Source organism: Rhincodon typus, chromosome 17, assembly GCF_021869965.1.
Source record: "Rhincodon typus isolate 14 chromosome 17, sRhiTyp1.1, whole genome shotgun sequence".
NCBI lineage: Eukaryota > Metazoa > Chordata > Chondrichthyes > Orectolobiformes > Rhincodontidae > Rhincodon > Rhincodon typus.
The window spans coordinates 35,060,927-35,087,061 of NC_063348.1; the positions used below are offsets into that span (position 1 = coordinate 35,060,927).

General features: G+C 42.2%; 1 protein-coding gene across 1 annotated transcript in view; it reads right to left on the reverse strand.

Annotated features, from left to right (window-relative positions):
* The window catches only part of galnt18b (UDP-N-acetyl-alpha-D-galactosamine:polypeptide N-acetylgalactosaminyltransferase 18b), a 236,023-nt gene that overhangs the window by 46,228 nt on the left and 163,660 nt on the right, over window positions 1–26,135 (reverse strand). The window contains exons 7-9 of the mRNA XM_048607031.1: window positions 24,973–25,158; window positions 21,837–21,974; window positions 17,674–17,769 (exon numbers count right to left, since the gene is read on the reverse strand). Of these exons, the coding sequence (XP_048462988.1) occupies window positions 17,674–17,769; window positions 21,837–21,974; window positions 24,973–25,158 (420 nt within the window). The remainder of the gene's footprint in view (window positions 1–17,673; window positions 17,770–21,836; window positions 21,975–24,972; window positions 25,159–26,135) is intronic.

Sequence of the window (26,135 nt, forward strand, 5' to 3'; positions counted from 1 at the left end):
CTGCCGTGTTCATCCAGCTCTGCACCTTGTTGTCTCGGATCTCCGGCATCTGCAGTTCCTACTATCTCTGATTCTCTTTTATTTAGTCAGAGCTGGGTCTGAAAGGGTGAATGCTAATTGGGAGCATCCACTATGATGTTATGATGACTGGTAGTGAGAGTAACAAAGGATCTTGAAGGAGTTAGAGCAAAGACCACGTCCTCCTAAGAATGTATATCATATCCTCATAATGTGTAAATAATTGCAGAGGGCTGAATTTTGCCATAAACCAGCTAAGTCTCAGTTAGCTGAGGCAACACACGCATCTACCTGCCCAGTTATGTCCTGTACACAAAAAGCAGAACAAATCCAACCCAGCCAGCTACCGCACTATCAGTCTATTCTTGATCACCAGTAAAGTGATGAAAGCTGTAATCCGCTGAGTTATCAAGCAGCACCTGCTCAGTGATAACCTGCTCAGTGACACCCAGTTTGGGTTCCACCAGGGCCACTCAGCTCCTGACCTCATTACAGCCTTGGTTCAAACATGGACAAAAGACTGTGACTTGACTTCAAATCCTCATATGACACAGTGGCATCAAGGACCCCTACCAAAACTGGAATCATTGGGTATCAGGGGGCAAACTCTCCAGTGGTTGGAGTCAGACCTGGCACATAGGAAAATGGTTGTGGTTGTTCAAAGTCAGTCATCTCAGGTCCAGGACATCTCTGCAGGAGTTCCTCAGGGTAGTGTCCTAGGCCCAACCGTCTTCAACCGCTGCATCAATAACCTTCTGTCTATCATAAGATCAGACGTGAGGATGTTTGCCAATGATTGTTCAATGTTCAGCACCATTCATGTACTTTGTACCTGAGATGGCACCACGTGTGGCAACATTGTAAACTTTTCACTGTACTCCTGTACTTGAGTACATGTGGCAATAAAGCAAATTCTAATTCTGTTGCACATGGAATAACAGTGTGGAAGTTTTATTGTCCAATGGTGTGAATTGAGAAGTTCCTGCACTTGTGGGATCTTGGAAAGCGTTTGCCACTCTGCTAACTAAGGTGAATCTTTTCAGGCTGCAAGGCATTACTTGTGCCTCACAGCCATTAGTGGGATTGATTTGGAATGTTGAATGTTGTTGTCAAGAGTGCTCAGGGCCAGGAATTTTAGTAAATGTCAATGCATGAGGTGCTCATACAGCATTTTGTGTAACAGATGTCTTTAATATGTGGCTGCCTGTTTAAAGCCATTGCCCTTTGTAGGGCCTCACATCACACGGATGTTGAAACTCCTTCCTCAGGGAATGAAGTGCTTCCTCTGCCCACTCCAAGTTTGGTCGCAGCCACTTTTACTTCCATTGTGCATTTATGGATTGGATAATGGTGGAAGGTAACAGCAGCCATTCTGAGTGAGTCACAGGCTCGACCTCTGGTTGTGTGACTCTGGTTGGTCCAATCAAATATCACATTTCTTCTTCCTTGCCCTCTATGTCAACTCCATCAACACTTCCATGTTCCCTCCCAGCTCTTTTATTTAACTGTCCAGCTCCCCACTTTACCTACTGAGTCTCAGGCATATGGAGGAATCATGGCAAACATAATAACATACTGTCCCCTCATTGAGACCCATACAGTGATCATTGTTGACGACCCCGTCCTGCAATACCCTTTGTCCTCCCATGATCTATCATTTTCACCCCTTTACATTTTTGAGTTGCCCTCCCCCACATACAATTATTATTCCCTCTCCATCCCAGTGACAACCTCCAATCCCCTCAACTTCCCTACCCCAGGAGTGTTCCCTGATAAAATGCCCTTGATTTTCTGTAACAGACCACCAGGACTCTGGTTTCCAACTGCTTTGATCAACTTTAAGAGGCAGCCCCAAATGATGAATGAACATGATGAGAGATGAATAATTGTGTAGCTCCCCAAATGACTGACCACGAATCCCCAGACTGGTTGAACTGGACTTGAAGGACTGTCTGTGGTCCATTCCCCAGACTGTAGAAGTACTGGTTCTGGATGCTACCCACTGACCATATTCAAGCCCCTGGACTGATACTGGACAATACCCTTGACTTACTTTGCTGGTACCCTCTAACTGAAGGTTGTCTCCCTTGGCCTGACTGAGGAGACATTGAGACATGGCCATTTGGTGGAAGCATGTGTGTTGCCACATAAACTGTTGGCACACGGTGCAGGTATAACACTGACGTAGCACAGTGCTGTAAAACAATGGATCCACCCCCTGTCTGATCGCTTCTTACAACGCACAAACATGACAAGCCCTTTGGCTTTGTGTCAGTGCTAAAAAGCAAGGTAAGACAGAAGAACTGTGAGCTTTTAAAGAATGACTGAGGGGACAAAGCTCAGAATGTTAAGGCAAGGCAGGAATGCTGTGAGCATCCAGACAGGTATAAAGTGACTGAGCACTAAGAGAATATCTGAGGAGCCCTGAGAGATGCCCTGGTTGAATCCATCAGTTGGGTGTCTGCCCCTATGTGCAAAATGGCCTAGCGGCAGTATTATAATGAAGGGTGCCAATGCACTCCAAAGTGCAGCATTGAAGGGTAGAACTGTATTGTAAGTTGGTTAGAGATATGCCATGATGAAGCTGAGAGACTGGCCCATGTTCAATGCCAATTTCAATGAATGGGAGGTGTAGGCAGATGCTGCCCCTGGAGGGTGTGCTTGGAGATGTTGATGACTGCTGTTCAGGATGGAAGCCCAGAGGAGCTATCAGTGAGCTCGATCCGCCAGGTACACGCTGTGACTTTTGTGTTGGGAATGATCACCATCCAGGGGCAGCATGGTGGCTCAGTGGTTAGCACTGTTGCCTCAAAGCATCAGGAACCTGGGTTCGATTCTACCCTTGGGTGACTGTCTGTGTGGAGTTTGCACATTATACCTGTGTGTGGGTGCTCTGGTTTTCTTCCCATAGTCCAAAGGTGTGCAGGGTTAGGAGGATTGGCCATTCTAAATTTCCTATAGGGTCCAGGGATGTGAAGGTTAGGTGAATTAACCATGGGAAATGCAGGGTTATAGGGATAGGGTAGGGGGTTGAGTAAGGGTGGGATGCTCTTCTGAGGGGTGATTTGGATTTAATGGACTGAATGGTCTGTTTCCACATTGTAGGGATTTCTATGATAGTTTCTCTCCAACATATGGGAGATAACAAAATGCATGTCAAGGGGGCAAGATTAAGTAGTAACGGTATTCAATCTTTTCTTTTCCTTTACTGTAGAGATCAATTATTGAATATACTCACAAGAGACTGCCAAAATACTTTTAATAAAATAACATAAAAGTTTGTTACACAAAATAAAAACACAATCTACAAGACACTATCCAAGAGCTACTTGAACAATATCATAACAAACATCATAAATAAAGATTCATCTCTTTTACCCCAGCACTACCCTCACAGACACACAAACTCCAGTGAACATAGAGCATAGAACATAGAACATAGAACATAGAACAGTACAGCACAGTACAGGCCCTTCGGCCCACGATGTTGTGCCGAACTTTTACCCTAAACCTAAGGTCTATCTAACCTCCACCCCTACCTTATACTATCATCCATATGCCTATCTAATAGTCACTTAAATGCCCATAATGAGGCCGACTCCACTACCCTCTCCGGCAATGCATTCCACGCCCCGACCATTCTCTGAGTAAAGAACCTACCTCTGACGTCTCCCCTATATCTACCTCCACTCACTTTAAAACTATATCCCCTCATAATAGCTACCTCCACCCTAGGAACAAGTCTCTGGCAGTCCACTCTATCTATACCTCTGATCACTTTGTACACCTCGATCAAGTCACCTCTCATCCTTTGTCGTTCTGAAGAGAAAAGCCCTAGCTCTCTCAACCTTTCCTCGTAAGACCTTCCCTCCATACCAGGTGAAAAGTCCCCTCTATCTCCACTCTAAAGCTGCTTGCTCAGCTGGTATGGCTGCAGTTGGTTTCCTAATTCTATGTATTCACTTGGTGCTATTTTCTTTACCGAATGTCTGTCTCCAGACACCCTTAAAAATAGGCTGTTAACTCAACTTACTTATTAGTTAACATAAGTTCCCTAAAGTCATGCCTTCACAAACTTGTATCACGTCTTTCTTTCTGACACATCCCCACAGTGTTCTGCTTCTTGAGCTTTCTTCTCACTGACTCTAGGCAACTCAGGGTTTCTCCCCAGCCTTGACCACTTGGAACTGTTAATAACAGCAGCTTTGCTATTATGGGCTTTCTTCCCCAGGATGAGCCTGCTTTTGGTCCGACTGTCTCTCTCTTTCTCACCCCCTTCGGAGAATGTGAGAAACAAGGCAGCAAACACCTCAGCAATGATCTCTCTAGGTAGTTTGCCGGTCACTTAGTTGAAATCACTTAATTTCTTGTAAATGTTGTTTTAGACTCAAAGCTCAACAATATTTTCTGAAATGAGGTCAGATTTTCACAGAAATGGAAAACTCACATCCATTTTTCTACCATTGTAGAACCCAAATTCTCAAATAATAATGGCATACTAGGAGCCTTCATGATGTTATTCAGAATCTCTGGAGTCATAACCTAGGAAATGAGTTCAAAATCCCACCAAGGTCATTTCAGAATTTGATTTCAATTGTCAGAAATCTGGAATCTGTACAAATGACCAAGAAATGACTAGATTGTCGTGAAAACCATTAATGTCCCTTTAGAGAAGAAAATCTTCTTCTGTCACCTGGTTTTGGCCAATGTGTGACTCCAGTGCCACATCAACATAATGATTCCTAAATGCCCTCTGAAGTGGCCTGGAAAGATACAGTTGTGCAAGGGATGAGCCTTAATCACTAGCCATTCTAGTGACACCAATATCCCTAGAATAATTATTAATGCAACACTTTTCATGGTTTTGCTGTTTGAGAATTCTGAATTATTTCAAAAATCTTCCAGAAGAATGAATTAAACTCTTAGAGTCATAGAGATGTACAGCATGGAAACAGACCCTTCTTGTGAATGAATGTATGTTGTATTACATACAATTAAGTTGCTTGTTCCCTACAGAACAAAGATCCCACAATCTGACTCTTATCAATATCCATGTTTTATATACTTGTCATTAATTACATGGACAGGATTGTCTTAGAAAGATTTTCTTAATGTCTGAAATTTACACCATGTGTCATATCATTTCACACCTATGAAACCAATTGCTGTCAAATTTTGTTTGACAATTGTTCCTGTGGAAAACCTTGAGATATTTTACTATCGTAAATGCATTATATAATTATAACTATCACTATTGATGGCCATGGTTAGAGATCAGAAAAGTTAAAAGTCGGGAGATTGAAAAGGGACAACCTTGCACAATTCTTGGAAATTCCTCTCTCTAAATCCTGAAAGTTCAACTATTTAAACCCTCTCCTATGACAGCCATTAATAGATGCGACAGAGCGAATCAGACTGTCAGGCTATGGTAGAGATGTTAAATAACTAGAATAGAATAGAATAGCAGGGCAATATATTGTCATGTGTACATTCACAAATAAATTACAGCACAAAGTTTTATACATCACTATACCATGCTTGCCTAAATTAATGAAAGAAGTCATAAATAAGATGGAAAAAATGTAACAGTTCATCACAGTTCAATTAATGGGATACGTTCGAAAACCTGGCTGAGACTGCCAGCAAAGCAAGGCCGAGACCATCCAGCCATGTCAAGATGAGACCTCCATGGTAGGACTAGACCTCCACACTGGGCCGTTGGATGACCCAGATGCTGCCTCCAAAGCAAGGACAAGGCTTCCACACCAAGATGGACCTCCATACCAGGACTAGACCTTCATGACAGGCTGCTGGAATACCTGGAAGCCGCCAAAGAAGACATCCACAACAGAACAAGAGCACCACTCCAGGCCGAGACTGCCCCTCCTGTGAGATCGTCACACTGGGAGACTGTCATGCTGGGAGACCACCACGCCAGGCCTATACTGCCATTCTGGGACATCAGAAGCTATGTCATCACTGGGCCTGGGCTGGGAGAAGACACCTTCTGCCAAAGTCGTTAAAAGAAGGTAAGCTACCATAATGAATGGAAACATTAAAAACGAGCATAGAAAGAAAAGAAACTAAAGTGGATGGAGCCGATGAACTCCAGGTTCCTGGGCTGAGGAGCGCACACATTGCACTGGTGCTCTGCTGCCATTTTGAAAAAAAGACTATTTTGCATCTTCCTATACACCTGCAGCTATTGCTTATGTTCCAGTTGAGTATCACTGATGAGTATTGAGCAGCAATATCAATATCCTAATATTAATGATTTCTTGGAGAGGTCATTAAAGATCAAGATTAATTGAGTTCCAGGTCCATACAATAATCATCCAAAGGTGATAAAAGAAATGGTGCTCAGCAATGAATAAACTTTTCACATTCTGCTTCCCACTTTACCCACAAATACACAAGAAAGGGTACAACTCATGTATATGCCACTCCTATTTGAATATTGAGTACACGATGACCAGTGACAGTGTCTATTAGCCATTGCAGTCATCAGAAATGTAATTAGGCACATCCAACTTCTTAATTGGCCACTTGTATAACACTTAGACAGCACTAACCTCACCTGTCAGAGATTCTATACTTAGATTATAACTGAGTGTTCTGATAGTAACTCAATGCCATTAAGATTTGCAAGAATGGTAACTTGCTGTAGACTTTCAATTTACATAATATTCATTATAAATCTGAAAATATATTGGTGCAAATTAGCCTGAACAGTAGCAATCATGCACATTTGCAGAAACATAAAAACACTGGTTAATGATACTGCAGAACCCTCTCCATTAAGCAATTTGTACAATTGAGGTTTCCAGTCTCCGACAAAGGCTGACTGTTCGTTTATTTCCATGTGTACAGATGTATGCAAATCTGGGTGTGTGAGTATATTATCAAGAAGGCAGTTCACACACACTTCTCCAGGGAAATTAGGAATGGGAAATAAATGATGGTTTATGAGTGTGTGTGCGCGCGTCTGTGTGTATGCGCGTGTGTGCGTGTGTGCATGTGTGTGTGTGTGCGTGTGTGTATGTTCACACAGAGGGATATGTACTCAAATATACTGACAATTGCTTGGATCTGTGTTGAGTACAAAAGTGCTTTGGTGTGTACTTGTGTTTGCACTTGTCATATTTCAAGTATCATTGACCATTTTCCATGGAAAGTAATTTAACTTAAATGTTTGTCTCAACAATATAGTAGATCACTACAAGGAAAGAAGAAAAGTCAGTGATGGACCGAAGATTGGTAAGTTTCTGAATTAGCCTTTTGGTTGTCTTCTTACAATCAGTAAATAATAAGCAATATAATATTGTTTAATGGAAAAGCATTTTTAAATTCAACATAGACATGAGAATAAATCCCATATTACCACACTATTTTCAGTCTTTATTTCCAAAAACTGAACCGTTCTTTGCTTTCCAAACTTTTTTGGCCAACTCTTGCTTTTTTTAAAAATCGCATTTTTTATTGTTCTACTTTCAAATGAAAGTTCCCAGCTGCTCTGAAAAAATGGAAGCCTTTCTTTATTGACTTCATTTCTTGAGGTGGTTGTACCTGATTATTATGTTTCCCCGACTCCAAATAGCTGGATTTGATATCAAAATCATGGCTATAGTGATTTAATTTGAAATGAAGCACCACCTTGGTAAAGGATCTTTAAAGCACCTTATTAGGGTCAGCCATGAATCTATTGATTGGTGGAGAAGGCTCAAGAGGCCAAACAGCCTAGTCTTGTTCCTATTTCTTACGGTCTTAAGTGTCTTTTGTAAGCTATAATCTTATGGCGCACAAGGAAGCTGTTTGACCTATTATGTTTATAATGGCTCTTTAAGAGGCATTGCCCATTAATCTCACTTTTCATTCTGCAATTTCACTCAGCTACATTCATTAATGAGACTACAATTTAAACATTGCCAAGCGATTTGCAACAGGAAAACAAGGGAAAGAAATGATTAGCTAAATTCACAAATTGAGATTAGATAAATATTCACAACAAAAGATTTTTATATGGAAATGTTATCTTTGGGGTCCCAAAAAATTCAAAACTGTTTCCAAATATTTCTGAACAATGGAAGGAACCAGGTCAAGGTACAGGTCCTGGAGGGTACAATTCTCCCAACCTTACCTCCTGTTTGTGACAACACCATTCGTGCGATTTGTTTTGATAAGCAATAATACTAATGCAACTTCACTGCGGTATGTGATGCTATTATAGCAAGTTTCCTCAATTGTGGTTGATGCATTTTTGTTTGATACATGATACATATAATATTATTTCCCCATTTATAGCAAAACAGTTCGTGCACTTTCCTTCAATGCGTGATACTATCTATATGAGTTCCTTGTGATATGTGATATTGTTGTTGTGGTTTTACTATGTGACAAAAAAAACTATTAAACTGAGTGAGTCCTCTCTTTAATCTCACTGGAGAGCCCTCCTCTCCTCAGTGTTAGCAGGGATTGCAGAATTTCATCAATGGATCTATCAGTCTAAAAACAAGTCAAAGCCCTCAGTTTGGTTGCAATCAGCAGATCTTTTAAATTGCAGGATAATAAAACAAAGACAGCAAAATAAAACAAAGAACTGCAGATACTAGAGATCTGAAACAAAGCAGGAAGTGCTGAAGAAACTCAGCAGGTCTGGCAGCATCCATGGTGAGAGAAACAGTGCTAACATTTCGAGTCCGATGACCCTTTGTCAGAATTGAAACTCGCTGGGAAATGGTGATATTTACACTGATCATGTACTAGGGTTGTGGGGAGGGAAGGGATGGTCAAATAAATGGAGACGATGCCTTCTCTTTCTGGGCTGTTCCATCTTTTCAACCCACTCAATTGCAAAATAACTTGGTTATCTTGTCCATGATCATAACATAATGTTGGTGCTCCAATCCAGAATTGTGACAGAGCTAACAGCTTTTATTCTGTTTTCTCTACCAAAGCCACTAACCATCTTGCAAGTCTCTATTAAGTCACCTTGTACCCATCCTTGACAAAATCTATCAACAATCACTTGTATTTACATAGTGTATTTAAACAACCCAAGGCACTTCACATGAACATCATAAAACAAAATACAACACCATGCCACATGTGGAGACACCAGTGCAGATGGCCAAAGCATTGTCAAAGAGGTAGAAGCATCGTAAAGGAGAAAGCAAGGTAGAGAAAGGGGGAGAAAGGGGGATGCTCAAGGAGAGAATTCCAGAATTTAGGGGCCAAGGCATTAAAGACATAGCCATCATTGGGTGGAGTAACTAAAATTAGAGATGCTGAACAGTAATAGAGGACCACATAGATCTAGAATGTTGGTAGGACTTTGGGAGATTACATCCTATCAAACTTCATCTATACTGTTTCAAAGTCCTTTTGAAATCAGAAATATTGGTGTCCATAAAATCCCAGCCCAAGCTAACAAATGGTTTGTGACGTTCTATTTACTTCTGAAGGCTTGTCCACCATCTACAAATCAGTAGTGTGATGGAATATTCCCTACTTGTCTGAATCATGACACCATCCAGGACAAAACAACCAACTTGACTGACACCCAGTCCACAAGTATTCAGTCCCTCCACTTTTGACGTTCATTAGTAGCAGCGTGTATAATCCAGAAGACACACTCCAGAAATTCACCAAGGTTCCTTCAAAAGCACCATCCAAACCCACAATCATCAATGCCTAGAGGACAAGGGCAGGAGAAAAATGGAAACACCAACACCTTCAGTTTTCCCTCCGAGTCATTCACCATCCTGACTTGGAAATATATTGCCGTTGCCTCATTGTTGCTGGGTCAAAATCCTGGAACTCCTCCCTAATGGCATTGTAGGTCTGCCTTCAGCACGTGGAATACAGTGGTTCAAGGAGACAGCACTCGACCACCTTCTCAAAGGCAACCAGGGAATGGCAATTAATGCTTGCTCAACCAGTGAAACCTTAATCTCATGAATGCATAAAAAAATGCCTTGATACTTATACGTTTTTGTGTGTCCATATGTGTAAGTGCTTGTGTGCATATGAGTGAAAATTAGCACATAGCTGGTTTTATCCTCGTTTGTGGGATTGAAGCTGCTGAGAGAGAACAATGCCCCAATTAATTGATGGGAACTGTGCCACTGATTGAGAATGTGAAGAGGGGGAGAAGCAGGGAATGTTCTTAAGAAATTCAGAAAAATAAGAATAATGGATAACACACTCAAAGTGCAATAAACATAACAGGAATAATATACATGAAGAGATGAATAGAAATGAATAAGAACAGGAAGAATAAAAGGAATTGCTGGAAAACAAAATAGTGAAAGCAGAGAGAGAGAGCCAAAGAGGGTAAAAAAAGTGCGCGAGAACAACACCAGCAAGAGAAAGGCTGAGAGAAAAATACAAATAGAAATCAAAAATAGTGGGAGACCAATCTGAATATAAATGAACTCTATAATTCCATGTAGCAGAGGTTGAAAATTATATCCTCAGATGCATAACTCGTTAACATTCAAGAACAGTGATCACAAGTGATTGAAATACAATTTGCATTTTTCATAAATTTGCATTAATTGAATTGAGTAGTGAGCGCACACTGCATTTTAATTACACCAAGCTCTGCCTGAGACTTCTTATCAAAGCTAATAGACCTTTAATATTCTTCAATCAATATCAATAGTTTTAACCCGTGCGGGCTTCTGGTGAAAGAATGGAGGAGCAGAACTAATTGGATATCTATCTCAAAGTGATAGCACTGATACAAGGGGCTGAATGATCATCTCTGCTGTATCCTTTATTATATAGTGGACTATTTCTCAGACATCACATGAACTGAGTAAACTCTCTGATTTGTACTCACATGGAAAGATTGTATTCCTTGGGAACCTGGATTGCAGAATTAAAGTAGAGCGCTGTTCAACATCTAACCTTGATTTTATTTGACTGAGACTCCCAGGTGGTGGCAGTGGATTCAACCAGTTAGATTCACTCCATGTGATACTGAGATATGGCTGAAGGCACTGGATACTGCAATGGCATGGGCCCTTACATAATGATACTGAAGACCGGTGCTCCAGAATTTGCCGTGCACCTATCCAAATGTTTCAGTACCGCTACAACATTGGCAACAATGTAAAAATCTGTCCAGGTGTGTACTGTACATAAAAGTAGGTCAAATCCAAACCGGCCAATTATTGCTCCATAAATCTACTCTTGATGATCAGTCAAGTAATGAAAGGGATCATCAACATTACTATCAAGCACTTGCATCGCAATAACTGCTCACTGATTCTCATTTTGACCCAATAATCTGTGGACGAGGGAATATACGTTCAAAATTGGACATTTTAAATTGATCCACAGCCAGAGAAATTGGGCCCAATAGAAAATTGGCCAAATTAAATTAAATAGCAGCCAGCAGCTATCAGCTACAGAGAATAGTGGAAACCAAGGTCAAAGATCACATAATCCCTACAGTGTGGAAACAGGCCCTTCGGCCCAACAAGTCCACACTGACGCTCAGAGCATCCCACCCAGACCCATCCCCCTGTAACTCACCTAATCTACACATCCCTGAACACTATGGGCAATTTAGCAGCCCAATCCACTTAACCTGCACATCTTTGGACTGTGGGAGGAAACCAGAGCTCCTAGAGGAATCCCATGCAGACACGGGGAGAATGTGCTAACTCTGCACAAACAGTCGCCCAGGGTGGAATTGAATCCAGGTCCCTGGTGCTGTGAGGCAGCAGTGCTAACCACTGAGCCACTGTGCCGCCACAAGCCACCGTGCTGCCATTTACATAGTTTCAAGGAGAACAAGTTACAACCAGCTAGAGGGCTGTTTATTGGAGAAGTATCAATCAGACTTTCTGGCACCTTGACCACCTGAGTATGTGCACTTTACACCTCCCAGCAAGGCAACAGTGAAGGGTGTTGACATGACCCCACTGGATGATTTGAACCCAGTTCATAACTCCATTGACCAAAAGGGACACAACATTCTGTAAGTTCTGGGCCTTGGGGATGAAAACACACACCTAGAATCCACCTCCTCAATGAAGATTCACAGAAGACCAAGGAAGACTCAAGAAAACCCAAGAGAAGATCTGCAATGACCTGGTGCGACCAGCCTATATGGAAGAGAGCCAGTACAATGCAGAGATGAAGGAGATTCAATGGCCCAGCTTAAACACATGAATCATTACAAGAAGTATCCTTTCTCAGATGGCTAGTGCTAGATAGAAAGAAAATATTGTGAGAATTTGTGAAATTTGTAAATATTGCGGGATGATGAAGGGTCTAGGCCCGAAACGTCAGCCTTCCTGCTCCTATGATGCTGCTTGGCCTGCTGTGTTCATCCAGCTCTACACCTTGTTATCTCAAGCATCTTCAGCTGCTTTATCAATGACCTTCCCTTCATTATGAGATCAGAAATGGGAATTTTTTTTAATTATTGCACAATGTTCAGCACCATTCACAAAGCCTCAGATACTGAAGCAGTCCATGGCCAAATACAGCAAGACCTGCATATAAGTAACAAGTAATATTCACGCCCCACAAGCGTCAAGCAATGACCATCTTCAACAAGAGAGAATCCAACTATCACTCCTTGTCATTCAATAGAGTTATCATTACTGAATCCCACAATATCAAAATCTTGAGTGTTACCATTGACCAGAAACTTAGCTGGACCAAGCATAAAAATACAATGCAAATCAGCAGCTAGAAATTCTTTAGTGATTAACTCCTTAAAACTTGTTTACCATCTAAAAGGCACCAATCAGGAGAGTGACAGAATACTCCCCACTAGCCTAGATGAGTGCAGCTCCAACCACACTCAAAAGACTTGACACCATTCAGGATAAAGCAGACAATGATTGACACCACATCGATAAACATTTACTCCCTCCTCCATCAATGCTCAGCAGCAATGTGTGCTATTTACAAGATGCACTGCAAAATTCACCAAGGCTCCTCCGTCAGCATCTTCCAAATCCGCAATCATTACCATCTAGAAAGTCAAGGGAAGCCACAACTTGCAATTTCCTCATCATCCTGAATTGGAAATGTATCACTATTTCTTCACTGCACTGGATCAAAATCATAGAACTCCCTCACTAAAAGCATTGCACCTACATCAAATAGACTGCAACAGTTCAGGAAGGCAGCTCACCTTCTAACATGACAACTAGGAATGGACAATAATTCCTGGCCAAACCAGTGATGCATCCAATCCTTGAACGAATAGCCAAAAGTCCTGTTGGGAAACAGCACAGAGAGTGGGCGAGGAAGGTAGGATGCAAATGGATGAGGGGGTAGAATGGCAGCAGGGTGAAAGAAGGGTTAGGGTGTCAGGTGATTGAGGGGGTAAACTGGAAGATGAGTGTGTGAGAGTAAGCGTGCCAGGTGGTTGGGGTTAAATGTCCTGTTGCTGTGCCATAGACTTTATGAATTTCACTGAAAAATTCCTTCCTTGCGACATATGCCTAAGGCTCCTCCTTTGAACTGTGATAATTTAGTGTGACGTATTTAGAGAAAACTTCAAACACTAGATTCTGATTCTTGTTAACTGCGGGATAATGTCAGGTGTGCAGGAGAAAAGCAATGTCAACTCTTTCTGTTCTGTCTTATCCATAATGACTGGCCATCACCATGGAAACCAGCAATCAAACCAAGGTTGGTGTTTACTGTTCTAAATAATTAGCTAAGAGAATACAGCCTGTGGGATCATTTATCACGGCTCTGTTCAAACAGTGCTGTGTGGACTTAAGCACACAAACCTGCGAAGTCTGTTAATCATACAAAGAATTCATGTTTTCCTACACTTCAGTTATGCATAAGATGCTTTAACTGTTCAGATGTTACTTTCAATGAAAGCTTGTTTCACATTTAATCTCACAGAGTTACAACTGAATTGCACTTTACTTTGGGTGTAATAGATGAGAATGTGATAGATGAGGTTTAAGGTCACTGACCCTTCTCAATGAAGCTGTTGGTTGGACAGAAAGTTACTGACAATCCAATATGCTGGTGCAGATTGCTGGAAATTCTTAATTAAACAATGAACCATCAATGTATCTGTCACATTAGTATATCTCTTTCCCTTACTCAATCATTCAATTTGCCATTTTTCTTCCAATGCAACCCAAACCTTCTTTCTTGTTCCTTTCTCCGGTCTCTCCTTTCCCTGCCTCAATCTGTACCAGTTTAAAACCTATTACATCTCTTATTTCTTCCTGTTCTGATCAAAGGTCATTTGTGAGAGAGGAGGTTGTGTAGCGGTAACGTCACTGGCCCAGTAATCCAGAGCCCAGGTTGATGTTCTGGGGACTTGTGCTTAAATCCTGCCAAGGCAGATGGGGAAATTTAAACTCAACAATTAAGGTAACATCTTGAATAAAAAAGCTGGCCTGATGGCTATCGTACAACCACTATCCCTACTACCAACATCCTGGAGTTACTGTCAACCAGAAACTCCCTTAGACTCACCATATGATTGCAGTGGCCGCAACAGCAGGTCAGAGGTGAGGAATCCTGCAGCGAGCAACTCACCTCCTGACTCCCCAAAGTCTGTATACCATTTACAAGACACAAGTCAGGAGTGTCATGGAATACTCTCCCACTTGCCTGGATGAATGCAGTGCCAACACTCAAGAAGCTTGATACCATCCAGCCTACTTGATTGGCACCATATCCACCACTGACACTCAGTAGTAGCAGTGTGTACTGTCTATAAGATGCACTGCAGAAATTCACCAAAGGTCCCTAGACAGCACATTTCAAACTGTCGGCCAATTCCATCTAGAAGGACAAGGGCAGCACGATTATATTTTACACTATCACCCCATGTAACCGCTTTCCAAGCCATTCACCATCCCGACTTGGAAATATATTGTTGCTCCTTCACTGCTGCTACGTCAAAATCCTGGAATTTCCTCCCTAAGGGCATTATGGGTCTATCTACAGGATGTGGACAGCGCCTGTTCAAGAAGACAGCTTACCACCACTTTCTCCAGGGCAGCTAGGGACAGGCAATAAAAACTGACCCAGCCAGCATGTAATTAAAATAAGCATGTCAGTTGTTATAAAAATCCAAGATAACAAACTGTAGAGCTGGATGAACACAGCAGGCCAAGCAGCATCAGAGGAGCAGGAAAGCTGATGTTTCGGGCCTAGACCCTTCTTCAGAAATGGGGGAGGGGGAGGGGGTTCTGAAATAAATAGGGAGAGAGGGGGAGGTGGATATTTATTTATTTCAGAACCCCCTTCCCCTCCCCCATTTCTGATGAAGGGTCTAGGCCCGAAACGTCAGCCTTCCTGCTCCTCTGATGCTGCTTGGCCTGCTGTGTTCAACCAGCTCTACACCTTGTTATCTCAGATTCTCCAGCATCGGCAGTTCCCACTATCTCTGTTATAAAAATCCATCTGGCTGACTAATACATGAAAGAGATAGAAATCTGTTCTGGCCTACTTGTGAATCCAGAAGAACAGCTACATCATTGACTTTTAACTATCCTCTGGGTAATTAGGAATGGCCCAGCAAGTGGCATCCGCAGACCATGCACAAATTAAAGTAAAATCTGAAACATGAACTGTTGCTTTCACTACAGGGGAGTAAGACTAAGTCTAGGTACTGTGGGTAATCTCAGCCATGTATGTTTCACAAACTGCAGTATGAGGAACCTTTGTACATGCTGTATAAAACTCTGAGTTTATAACTTTAGGAGCTGCTGCCTGACTTGATGAATATTTCCAGCAATTTTTGTTTTGATTTAATCACCCAGCTGTTTTGTAATAAGCGGCTGAAATAGAGAAATTCCGATCTGCAAACTTCTCCCATCTAGACCATTAGATATAGGAGCAGAAGTAGGCCATCAGCCCGTCAACTTTGCTCTGCTATTCAGTGAGATCGTGGCTGATCTGATAATCCTCAATTCCATTTTCCTGCCTTTTCCCCATAACTCCCTGATTCCCTTGCTGATTAAGAATCTACCTTGGCTTTGAATATACTCAGTGACCCAGTCTCAACAGCCCTCTTAGGTAATGAATTCCACAGATGCACTATCCTCTGAGAGAAGAAATTCCTCCTCATATCTGTGTTAAATGTGTGACTCCTTATTCTGAGATTATGCCATCTGGTCGTAGAGTCCCCCGCAAGGGGAAACAACCTTCCTCATAAGGCGGAGCGGGAGAGAGGTTTGAAAAGAGAATTTCAGAGATTTGTCTTTGTCGCTGCACAGCTGGAGTCATTGTCCCAACAATGGAGTAATTAAAATCAGGTATGTGCAAGATATTAAACTTTCTGGAGCGGAGAGATCTCAGAGGACTGTTGGGCAGGAGGGAGGACCAAAGCCATGGAATGACTTAAAATCATGAATGCATATGTTCAAATCAAGGTGGTTGGGGGTTTATACAAATCAGTGAGTTTACGGGTAATGGGTGAATGGGACTTGGAATGGGACTTGGAGTTAGGATACAGGCAACAAGCAAAGATGAATGCAAAGCTACAACTCAAAATTAAATTGTTGCACCATTTGGCAGAGGAGCTACCTCCCAATATGCTCTTAAGAGTGTAGCTGTTTAACAAGGCTGCAGTTATTGCTCATTTCTAGGTTCCCTGACGACATTCAGTGCTAGATACATAGTTTGAATGGATCTACAGGTAGGTCAGAGTAGGTAAGTGTCCCACATTGGTGAAACACATTGATTTTAACCACAATCTGGCCCTTTTATACCACTACAATTCACACAGTTCCAGATTTATTGAAATCAATTTGGCAACAATGTGAAAGGTGTGAAATATGAAAACAAATGACTTAGTTCCCCATCTTGTAAAAAAATCATAAGATGATACAGTAAGAGGATATTCAGCCCATCATTCTTGTTGCGGCTCTTTGAAAGAGCAGCCAATCAGTCCCACCACCCAGAATTTCCCCATAGTCCTGCACATTTTACAAGTATTTATCTAATTCTCTTTCGAAGGCTGCTATTGAATCTGCTTCCATTGCCCTCTTGGATCGCACAATCGAGATCAGATCAACTCACTGTGTAAAACAATTCTGCATCATCTTTCACTCCAGTTTCTTTTGCAACGTTCATTTGCCTGAGGGGCATGGGGGGAATGGGTTGCTTTCAAGATTCAGATTTATGCTCTCCCTATCGAAAAATCTTCAAACCTTTGCTAATGTTGTGTGAAACATTAGCACTGCTCATATTTCTTATGAAACGACTTTCTCCTTTCAATTCCTAAAGAGCGCATTTTTCAGAGTCACTACAAGATGGTTGGAAATCCTGCAGCGACTTTTGTGAATGGCCTGTAAGATCGTGACAAAAAGGGGAGGGAGAGAGCAATTTCCTGGGTTTACTTTCCCAAATTGGCCTGAATCTGGTTTACTTTCACCTTTGTCAGAAGGTTACCTATTCTCCAGTGGATCAACCACATATTGCAATAAATGAGAATTCAGTCTTGTGAGACAGGTCGCACAAACCAGAAGGTCTTTGGTAGTCCCAGGGTTGTAGACATATGTATATTCCATATGTGTGTGTGTGTATATTCCATATGTTTGTTTGTTCCTATGCGCTAATGTTCACCCCATGATCAGACACACAGCCCTCTCACAGTGACCACTGATATTATGGGCTTGTATCTCCATCATTCATTGCACATACCTGTGACACCATTCCATGACAAACATACATAATTGGAATATTGTCCGTGTCCGGTCCCCGATCAAGACACAAATCATTTTTCAAGGAATTTTTGAGCTGTAATATATAGAGAAATAAAACATGCTTGTAGTAGGTGATATTGCTAGGATTTATCACTGAACAAAATCAGAATTATCGTAGAGCAGAAGGAGGCCATTCATCCATCATGTCTACACTGACTCTGAATGAACAATTCACTTAGTGCCATTCCGCTACCTTCCTCCCATAACCTTTCACATTCTTTCATTACAGATAACGGTCTCATTCCCTTTAGAATATATTGAGTGAACCTGCCACCATCACACTCAGGCAGTGCATTCCAGGCCTAAACTGTGTGGAAAGGCTTCTTTTTCCTCACATTATTTGTGTTTCTTTTACCAATTACTTTAAATCTCTGCCTTCTCATTCTCGATCCCTTCACAAGTGGGAACCGTGTCTCCCTGTCTAATCTGTCCAGACTTCTCAAAACAGATCTCCTCTTAGCTTGCTTTTTTCAATCAAAACAGTCCTAACTTCTCCAATCGACCTTGATAAATGAATTCCTTCATCCTTGAGTCTTTGATGAATCTTTTCTGCATCCTTTCCAATTTCACATCCTCTCTAACCTGGAATTAAAACTCCAGCTGAGTCCAAATAAGTATTTCATACAGGCTCTTGTATTCCATACCGCAATTAATAAAGACTGCATGATTTATTAACTGCTCTCACATCCTTGCTCGCACATTAAATAACATATACATACAGTCCCAGGTCTCTTTGCCCTGCATCCTTCTTAGAATTGTGTCCTTTGTTTTGTCTTGTCTCTCCATATTCTTCCTACCAAAATCACATTTCCCACACCCTTAACTTTGAATTCACTACCCTCCCACTCACTGTCTCCTTCCCATTTGGTGCCTCTTTCCTCAACCCTTCTATTCAGTCCCTCTTTCCCTGGAACCCCTGGGCAGGGAGCAGGTAAGTCAGAGGTTTCAGCGAAGGGACGAGGAAGTGATTGGGAGGGTCAATGATCTGGAGGGTTGGGAGAGGGAGCAGTGGGGACGAGGAGAGAATGGTCAGTGAGCTGGAGGGTTGAGAGAGGAGGCCGAGAGAGAAAGGGAACGTGAGGGAGAATCGGGAGAGGTGTTGAGTGGGAGGTGGGAGGTAGAAATCAAAAGGTAAACCAAAAGAGATAGTAAGTTATTAATAGCTTTTACATTATTAAAAGTTAGAAAGTTAAGATCATGGCAACTATTAGGTTTTCAATATAAAAATTACAGGTCAGGAATGGGACTTATTCTCATAAGGTATTTTCTTATAGGAAAGTTATTTTTATTTAGCATGCAGTTTTTTGTAGGAAAGCTCCAAATCAAAATGGTGCGAGACTTGAAAGGCACCTTGTAGGTGGTGGTGTTCCCACGCCTTTATCCTTCCTGGTGGTAGAGGTTGAGGGTTTTGAAGGTGCTGTTGAAGAAGTCTTGTTGAGTTGCTGCAATGCATCTTGTAGATGGTGCACACTGTTGCTGCTGTGCATCAGAGTTGGAGGGAACAAGTATTCCAGGTTGTGGATGAGTTGCCAAAAAGTGGGCTACTCTATCCTTGATAGTGTCAAGTCTCTTAAATGTTGTTGGGGCTGCACTCATCCAGGCAAGTGGAGAGCTTATAGAATCCCTACATAGTGGAAATAGGCCCTTTTGCCCATCAAGTCCACTCTGACCCTCCAAAGTGCACCCCACCCAAACCCACCCCTTTACCCTATCCCTGTAACCCTACATTTCCACTAATCCACTTAGCCTGCACATCCCTGGACATTAGGGGCAATTTAGCATGGCCAATCCACCCAACTTCCACATCTTTAGACTGTGGGAGGAAACCAGAGTACCTGGAGGAAACCCACACAGCCATGGGGAGAACGTGCAGACTCCACACGGACAGTCACCCAAGGCTGGGATTGAACCCGGGTCCCTGGCAGTGTGAGGCTGCAATGCTAACCACTGAGCCACCGTGCTGCTCCACACAGTCTATCACACTCCTGACCTGCACCTTGAAGCTACTGGACAGGCTTTGGGAGGTCAGGATGTGAGTTTCTCATTGCAGATTTCCCAACTCTTATTTGGTGTTCTAGCACAGTGGTTATATGGCTGGTCCAGTTCAGTTTCTGCTACCTGTAACCCCAAGAATGTTGATGGTAGGAGGTTCACCTATAGTATTGCCATTTCTGTCATGGGGCGATTCCCTCTTGTTGGAGTGGTCATTGCCTGGCACTTCTGTTTTGCTGATACTATTTTCTAACAATAGTGATTGTTTTAAGTTCCACCATCCATTTTGTTCCTGGATTTTCTGTCATTCTTGAAATACTATTTGTCTTTTATCACAAAGATAGAAACAAAATACTTGTTCAAAGGGTCTTCTATTTCCTTGTTTCCCATTAATTCCTCCAGTCTCATCCTTTATGAGATTGTTTTAGCTGCAATCTTCTACTTTTTATACTGTTATATGCTCTTATATTTCTTGCTGGTACAGACTGGACTCCCCGCACAACATCCAATCCTTATCCCAGCATATAGGGAAGCAACCACTTTAGTGCAAATTGCTACAAGTTAAATCCCAATTTATTTGTCCTTGTGTTTAGGCTGCCTGTGACACAGCCACTCATCCATTGAATAATGTTGACTACATTACATGGAATTCCACCCTCCAGCAATACCTTTAAAGGAAAAATTGAATATTAATTTATTACTGCCAGCAAATGTGATTGTGCGCAGAAAGCTCGTATTTCCAGGAATAGTGTGACTCTTGACTGCTTTGGAGAGTTTTAATAGAAGTGAAAAGTAGAAGAACAAGATAAATATTTAGGGGTTACTCTCAAAACACTGTACAACTAATGAACTGCTTGGGAAGTTTAGTATTCATGTAATGTAGGAAACGTGGCTGATAACATGCACACAGCAAGATCCCACAAACAGCAAAATCTCAATGACTAGGTGAATGTGAGGTAACAAGGTGTAGAGCTGGATGAACACAGCAGGCGAAGGAGCATCAGAGGAGCAGGAAAGCTGACGTTTCGGGTCTGGGCCCTTCTTCAGAAATGGGGGAGGGGAAGGGGATTCTGAAATAAATAGAGGTGGGGGGGGGCGCGGATGGAAGATGGATAAAGGAGCAGATAGGTGGAGAGGAGACGGACAGGTCAAGGAGGCGGGGATGGAGCCAGTAAAGGTGAGTGTAGGTGGGGTGTTAGGGTGGGCGTTGGTCAGTCAAGGCAAGACGGACATGTCAAGGAGCCAGGGATGAGGCTGGTAGGTAGGAGGGGCTGGGGTGGGGGTTGAGGTGGGAGGAGCGGATAGGTGGGAGAGGTGAATTGTTGTTTTACATGATGTTGCTTGTGTGGTAAGTATTGGCCAGGAACCCCGGGATTAACTTCTATGCCTTTTAGGGACAAAAGTGAGGAACAAGAAGGTAATTAATTTGTCAAGAGAAAATACTGAACAAATTAATGAGTTCAAAAGTTAACAAGGCTCTAGGACTGGAGTGCCTGTACTCTGGCTACAGACCTAGTGGATCACTAGTTTGAACTTGCAGCATTCCTTAGATTCTGTGACAATCCCAGTGGATTGGAAGGTAACAAATATTTGCTATTAAGGGAGAGAGAGAAAACAGGGAACTACAGGTCTGTTAGCCTGATGTCAGTATTAGAGAATATGATATGGTAAGAAAGCACTTGGAAAATCATGATATGATTAGTCAGAGTCAACGTGGCTTTATGAAAGGGAAATATTGTTTGACAAATAGATTCATAGGTCTGAATTTTCACTCTTGAATCTGGTGCACAGATTTGTGAAATTTCTGGACATTCCAAACCTGTCTCAGGGGTATCTGAGTACCCGAATGGCTGGAATTCTGTTCAGAGTGATGGTGGGAAGATGTGAGCTGGAGTCGGACCCTGGAAACAGTGTGGGGGCCTCAGGCAGGCTGCTTAATAGGGCCACCTCGATGTTCTGGGATTTTTGCCCCAGGTGTATATCCTCTAGCCCTCACTTCACACCCACCCTCCCGCCACACACCCCCAATGCCTGATCATTCCACCTTATATCCTTCACCCGATCACCGGCTTAAGTTAAGACCCATGAGTAATAGAAGGCTGTCCTTACCATACCATAGGCCACGGTATCCATGTACACTCTCATCTCAGGGTACACATTGTGTAGATACCATTTAAAGCTCTTGCATTGTAATCGCTGCCTCAGAGCTTTTCTGTCTGAAATGTCTCCAATATCAATCCCTGAATTCTGCAGACACAAGAAGAAAAAGAACAAAGCACTCAAGTGTTGAATCCTTGCAGATAATTATAACTGGAAGAACTGCGTATAAAAAAAAACTTCCTTAATGACAGCATTTAGACAGTGTGACAAAACAATTAGCATTTATGTACATCATAAAATGCTCTGAGATGCTTCACAGGAGTGTTATCAAACAAAATTTGACATCAAGCCACTGGAGATATTTGGACAGCTGACCAAAGGCTTGATGAAAGTGGTAGATTTAGGGAGCGCTTAAAAGAGGAAAGGGAAGTAGAGAAGTTGCAAGTTTTAAGGATGGAATTCCCAACCTCAGAGCCCAGATGCTTAAAAGCTCTGCCACCAATGGTGGACAATGAAAATTGAGAGAGACCTGAATTAGAGAAACACAAATACTTCAGAGGGTTATAAGTAATTATAGAATAGGAAAGGAATGAGACCATGAAGGGAATCAAAGCAAGGATGAAAATTGTAAAATTGAAACATTGCTAAACTGGAAGTCAGAGCCGTCAGTTGGGGGATGTGTGAGCAGAATTTGGTGTGAGTTAACTAATCAAATCATTTAAACTAATACTTAAAGCAATGTTCAGATACAGGTTTGATTTTGTAATCAATGATCAGGACTTAATATATGACTCGTTGATGGATTCTTATAATTTGACAAGATAGAATTACTTAATTCGTACAGTTGCTTGAAGGTATTTAAATTGTAATTTAATGAAGAGTTAAATGAAGAGGTTATGGCTCCTTCCAATAATCTGCAGTTTCCTCTTTCTCCCCTCTCTCTCTCCTCCTTCAAGACCAATTAGATCGTCCTTTTAACCTCTCTTTGGCTCATTAATCACTTTTCTTCATTGTCTTTGTGAAGCTATGTGATATCATTCTGTACATTCAAGATGATATATAAATACAAGACTTTATTGTGGTCAGCACGCTCGGTGAGATATAGAGATGCTGAGTCAGACATCTCTAACCTGAAAGCATCGCTGCTTTAAGTCATTTTTAAAGGCCATTTTAAAACTTCACCAATGTTATAAAATTGCAGCAAAACAATGAAAACAAAAACTCCTTTACCTGGAAAACAAGAAATCACTTATACACCATCCTTCATCACCAAAGTGCTTTACAGCCAATTCCATCCTTTGGAAGAGTACTCACTGTTGTAATGTAGGGCAGCCAATTTGTGAACAGAAAGCTTCGACGAAGAGCAGTGCAATAACAGCCAGATCATCTGTTTCAGGGATGGTGACTAAGGGATAAACATTGAGCCGGGACGCTGGGCAGAATTTCCACTGCTTTTCTTCAAACAAGTCTCACTACATCTCTTATGGTCATCTGAGGGGGCCAACAGGGCCTCAGTTTAATGTCTGAAAAATGGCATCAGTAACACTCCCTCAGTACTGGCACTGGGATCATCAACTAAGGCTATGGGTTGGCTTTTGAATGGCACCATGGTGCCACTGCACCACTTCTCTCAGCAAAAACCTCAAGAGAGAGTGGCCTGTCCAGGCAAAGAATAGTGCCCTTGAGTCCATTTAATAGCCGATTGACTGTTAATAGGTTGAAAGCAGGATTTCCATTCCTCAAGATCACAGGTCTCAGAGAAAATCAGAACAATCAATCAGAGGATGGCAGCTATGCAGTATTAGTGCCACCGGGAGCAATGGCCACTGCCGGTACTGCGGTCAGAGGTTGACCGGGTGAGTTATGCTCGAAAACATTGTATGTGGTTGGGGTTCTCACTGGGTGCCATCCTGGCAGGGTTGGTGGAGGTAATGGGATGCTCAAAGTTTGAGAGGAGGAGAAAATTGGAGGGAGGGGTGGTGTGGAAGATCAACTCTCTGGTGTTGGGGTAGGGGGGCCTGGCCACATGATTTTAATTTTTTAAAAAAATTTAACCTATTTTCCGAACTAAACCAGTCCAGAGCTGTTAGTACACACCTCTGGGGTAGGTGGGACTTCAACCAAAATCTCCCAGTCCAGGGGTAGGGAAACTACCATTGTGCCACAAGACAGCTACTCAAAGGGGAATGCTGCCCAGCTGATTGCTTGGCATGGGCTTTTCCTGGCACCAATGGCAGCAGAATGAAGCCTTTAGTGAACATTAATAGCTCAACTGATGGCTTCAATTGGCCAACGGTGTGTCGGCTGTTCAATGCTTTTTCGCAGTTGGCAAAGTTGGGGTGGGGTGAGAGCAGGTAGCCATGCCATGAACAAGTTGGATTTTATATCCCCTTTCTGCTTTCAAACTCACTGGCAGAGGAGCACAATGGTGCATTCAAGCAACTGAACTAAAATTTGAACAGCGTGACTGAGAAGCATTGCACATCCACTGAGCCGTGGCTTCCCCTGTGGTGATTCGAATCAAGACTTCGAACACTTCAGTCAACCTTAATCCTCTTCAAATTACTTGTGCATCTCCTAAAATAATCCAGTGAATTACTGCTCAATACGTCTCCTGTTCCCCAGTTATTTTATTGATAGGTGAAACTCTGATTAGGCAAAATTAAGAACATGCACACAGAAAGTTGGAAATGGCTTTACATTAGGTGAACGTACACATATATGGTCTTCCGAAGCTGTGTACGCCACTTTCCCCAGGCTGGTGTAGCTCAGTCATGCCTGGCCTGATGTTATTAAACAAATTTATGCGCATCATTCAGGAGAAAGTAGAGGTTTTTCAGACACGAGTAGCATTTAAACTGAAAGGCCACTTGTACATTCTCAAACAGCCGAAGCCCTCACCACCTGACTCTCAATGGCACTTTGTAGAAGTGAAACACAGGTAGGATTCAGAGGAGCAGCAGACATGGGAGTTTTAACACCAAATAATCAGTGAGTTTGAGTTGAGAGGTTAAGGTGGGGTTGGTGGTAGGGCAAAGGGGAGTTCAAATCTTAAAGTTTGATTTCTGGCATACAGTCAGAATGCAGGCAATCAGATCCATCAAAGGAAGTAAAGGGATTTGCAGATGTCTTCCTATTGACCCACCTCAATCGGAATGCTCCAGGCCATGTAGACATGACTTCTGAACTCGTCCATCCAGACCTCTGCTACTCTCAGTGCATTTCTACGGACATGCACAGTCAGATCCTCAGTGTAGGGCTTGTGAGCTCTCTCAATATGAGCGAGTCTGGAACAAGGGAGAACCTCGACACTGCCCCCACACTGCCAGACCTGCAGAGAGACACACACACCAATCATTAACTCCTACAATAGAATTACATACTGCTCCAGTACACAATGCTGTAAAATATTAGGTTGCTATGATGAAGCAGAAACCATGGGATGACAGAGCCGGAGTTATCTGGAGAGATGCTCAAAGTTCAGGCATTTTGTTTCACAGGAAGGTTACCGCTGAACCAAAGCTTCACTCCTGTATGGGGAATTAATAAATGACATTTCAAATAGAAGGACATTGGTATAATGGTAATATCACTGGACTAATAATCCCAAAGCTTGGGTTAACTGTTTGTGGGCATGGGTTTAAATCTCATTTCAAGGCAGCTGGTGGAATTTAAATTCAAATTATGAATAAATCTGAAATAAAAGGGAAATCTTAGTAATAGTGAACAAATAACTATCAAACCCTTGTAAAAACTTTTGGTTCTAATGCCTCTTAGCAAAGAAAATCTGCTATCCTGACCCACTCTGAGCTACATAGTGACTCCACACCCACGACAATGAGGTAGAATCTTAGTTACTCTTTGAATTGATCCACTCTGCCACCTAATTCAAAAATATTAGCAATAAATAAGTGAATAAATAGATCAGTACACCCCACGATCAATAAATGTTGACCTTGCCAGGGACACTCACATCCAAGAATAAATAAATAAAATCATGGTTACAGTAATAGTGCCATGATCTCACTCACTATTGCCAAGCCACATCAAGGACTTGTTTTACATAAACTAGTTACATGATAAATGGAATGAACAGTCCATTAGGCCCAATACATTTCTGTTCCATGTATGCTTTCTCCAACACTTCTTCATCTCCTCCATCAACACGTCGTTCTATTTCTCCCTACCTCCTGTACTTATCTAGCTTCCCCTGAAATGCATCTTAACAGCTCATGTGCAAGTGAGCTCCATATTCTCAACAGAGACAACAAGGTGCAGGGCTGGATGAACACAGCAGGCCAAGCAGCA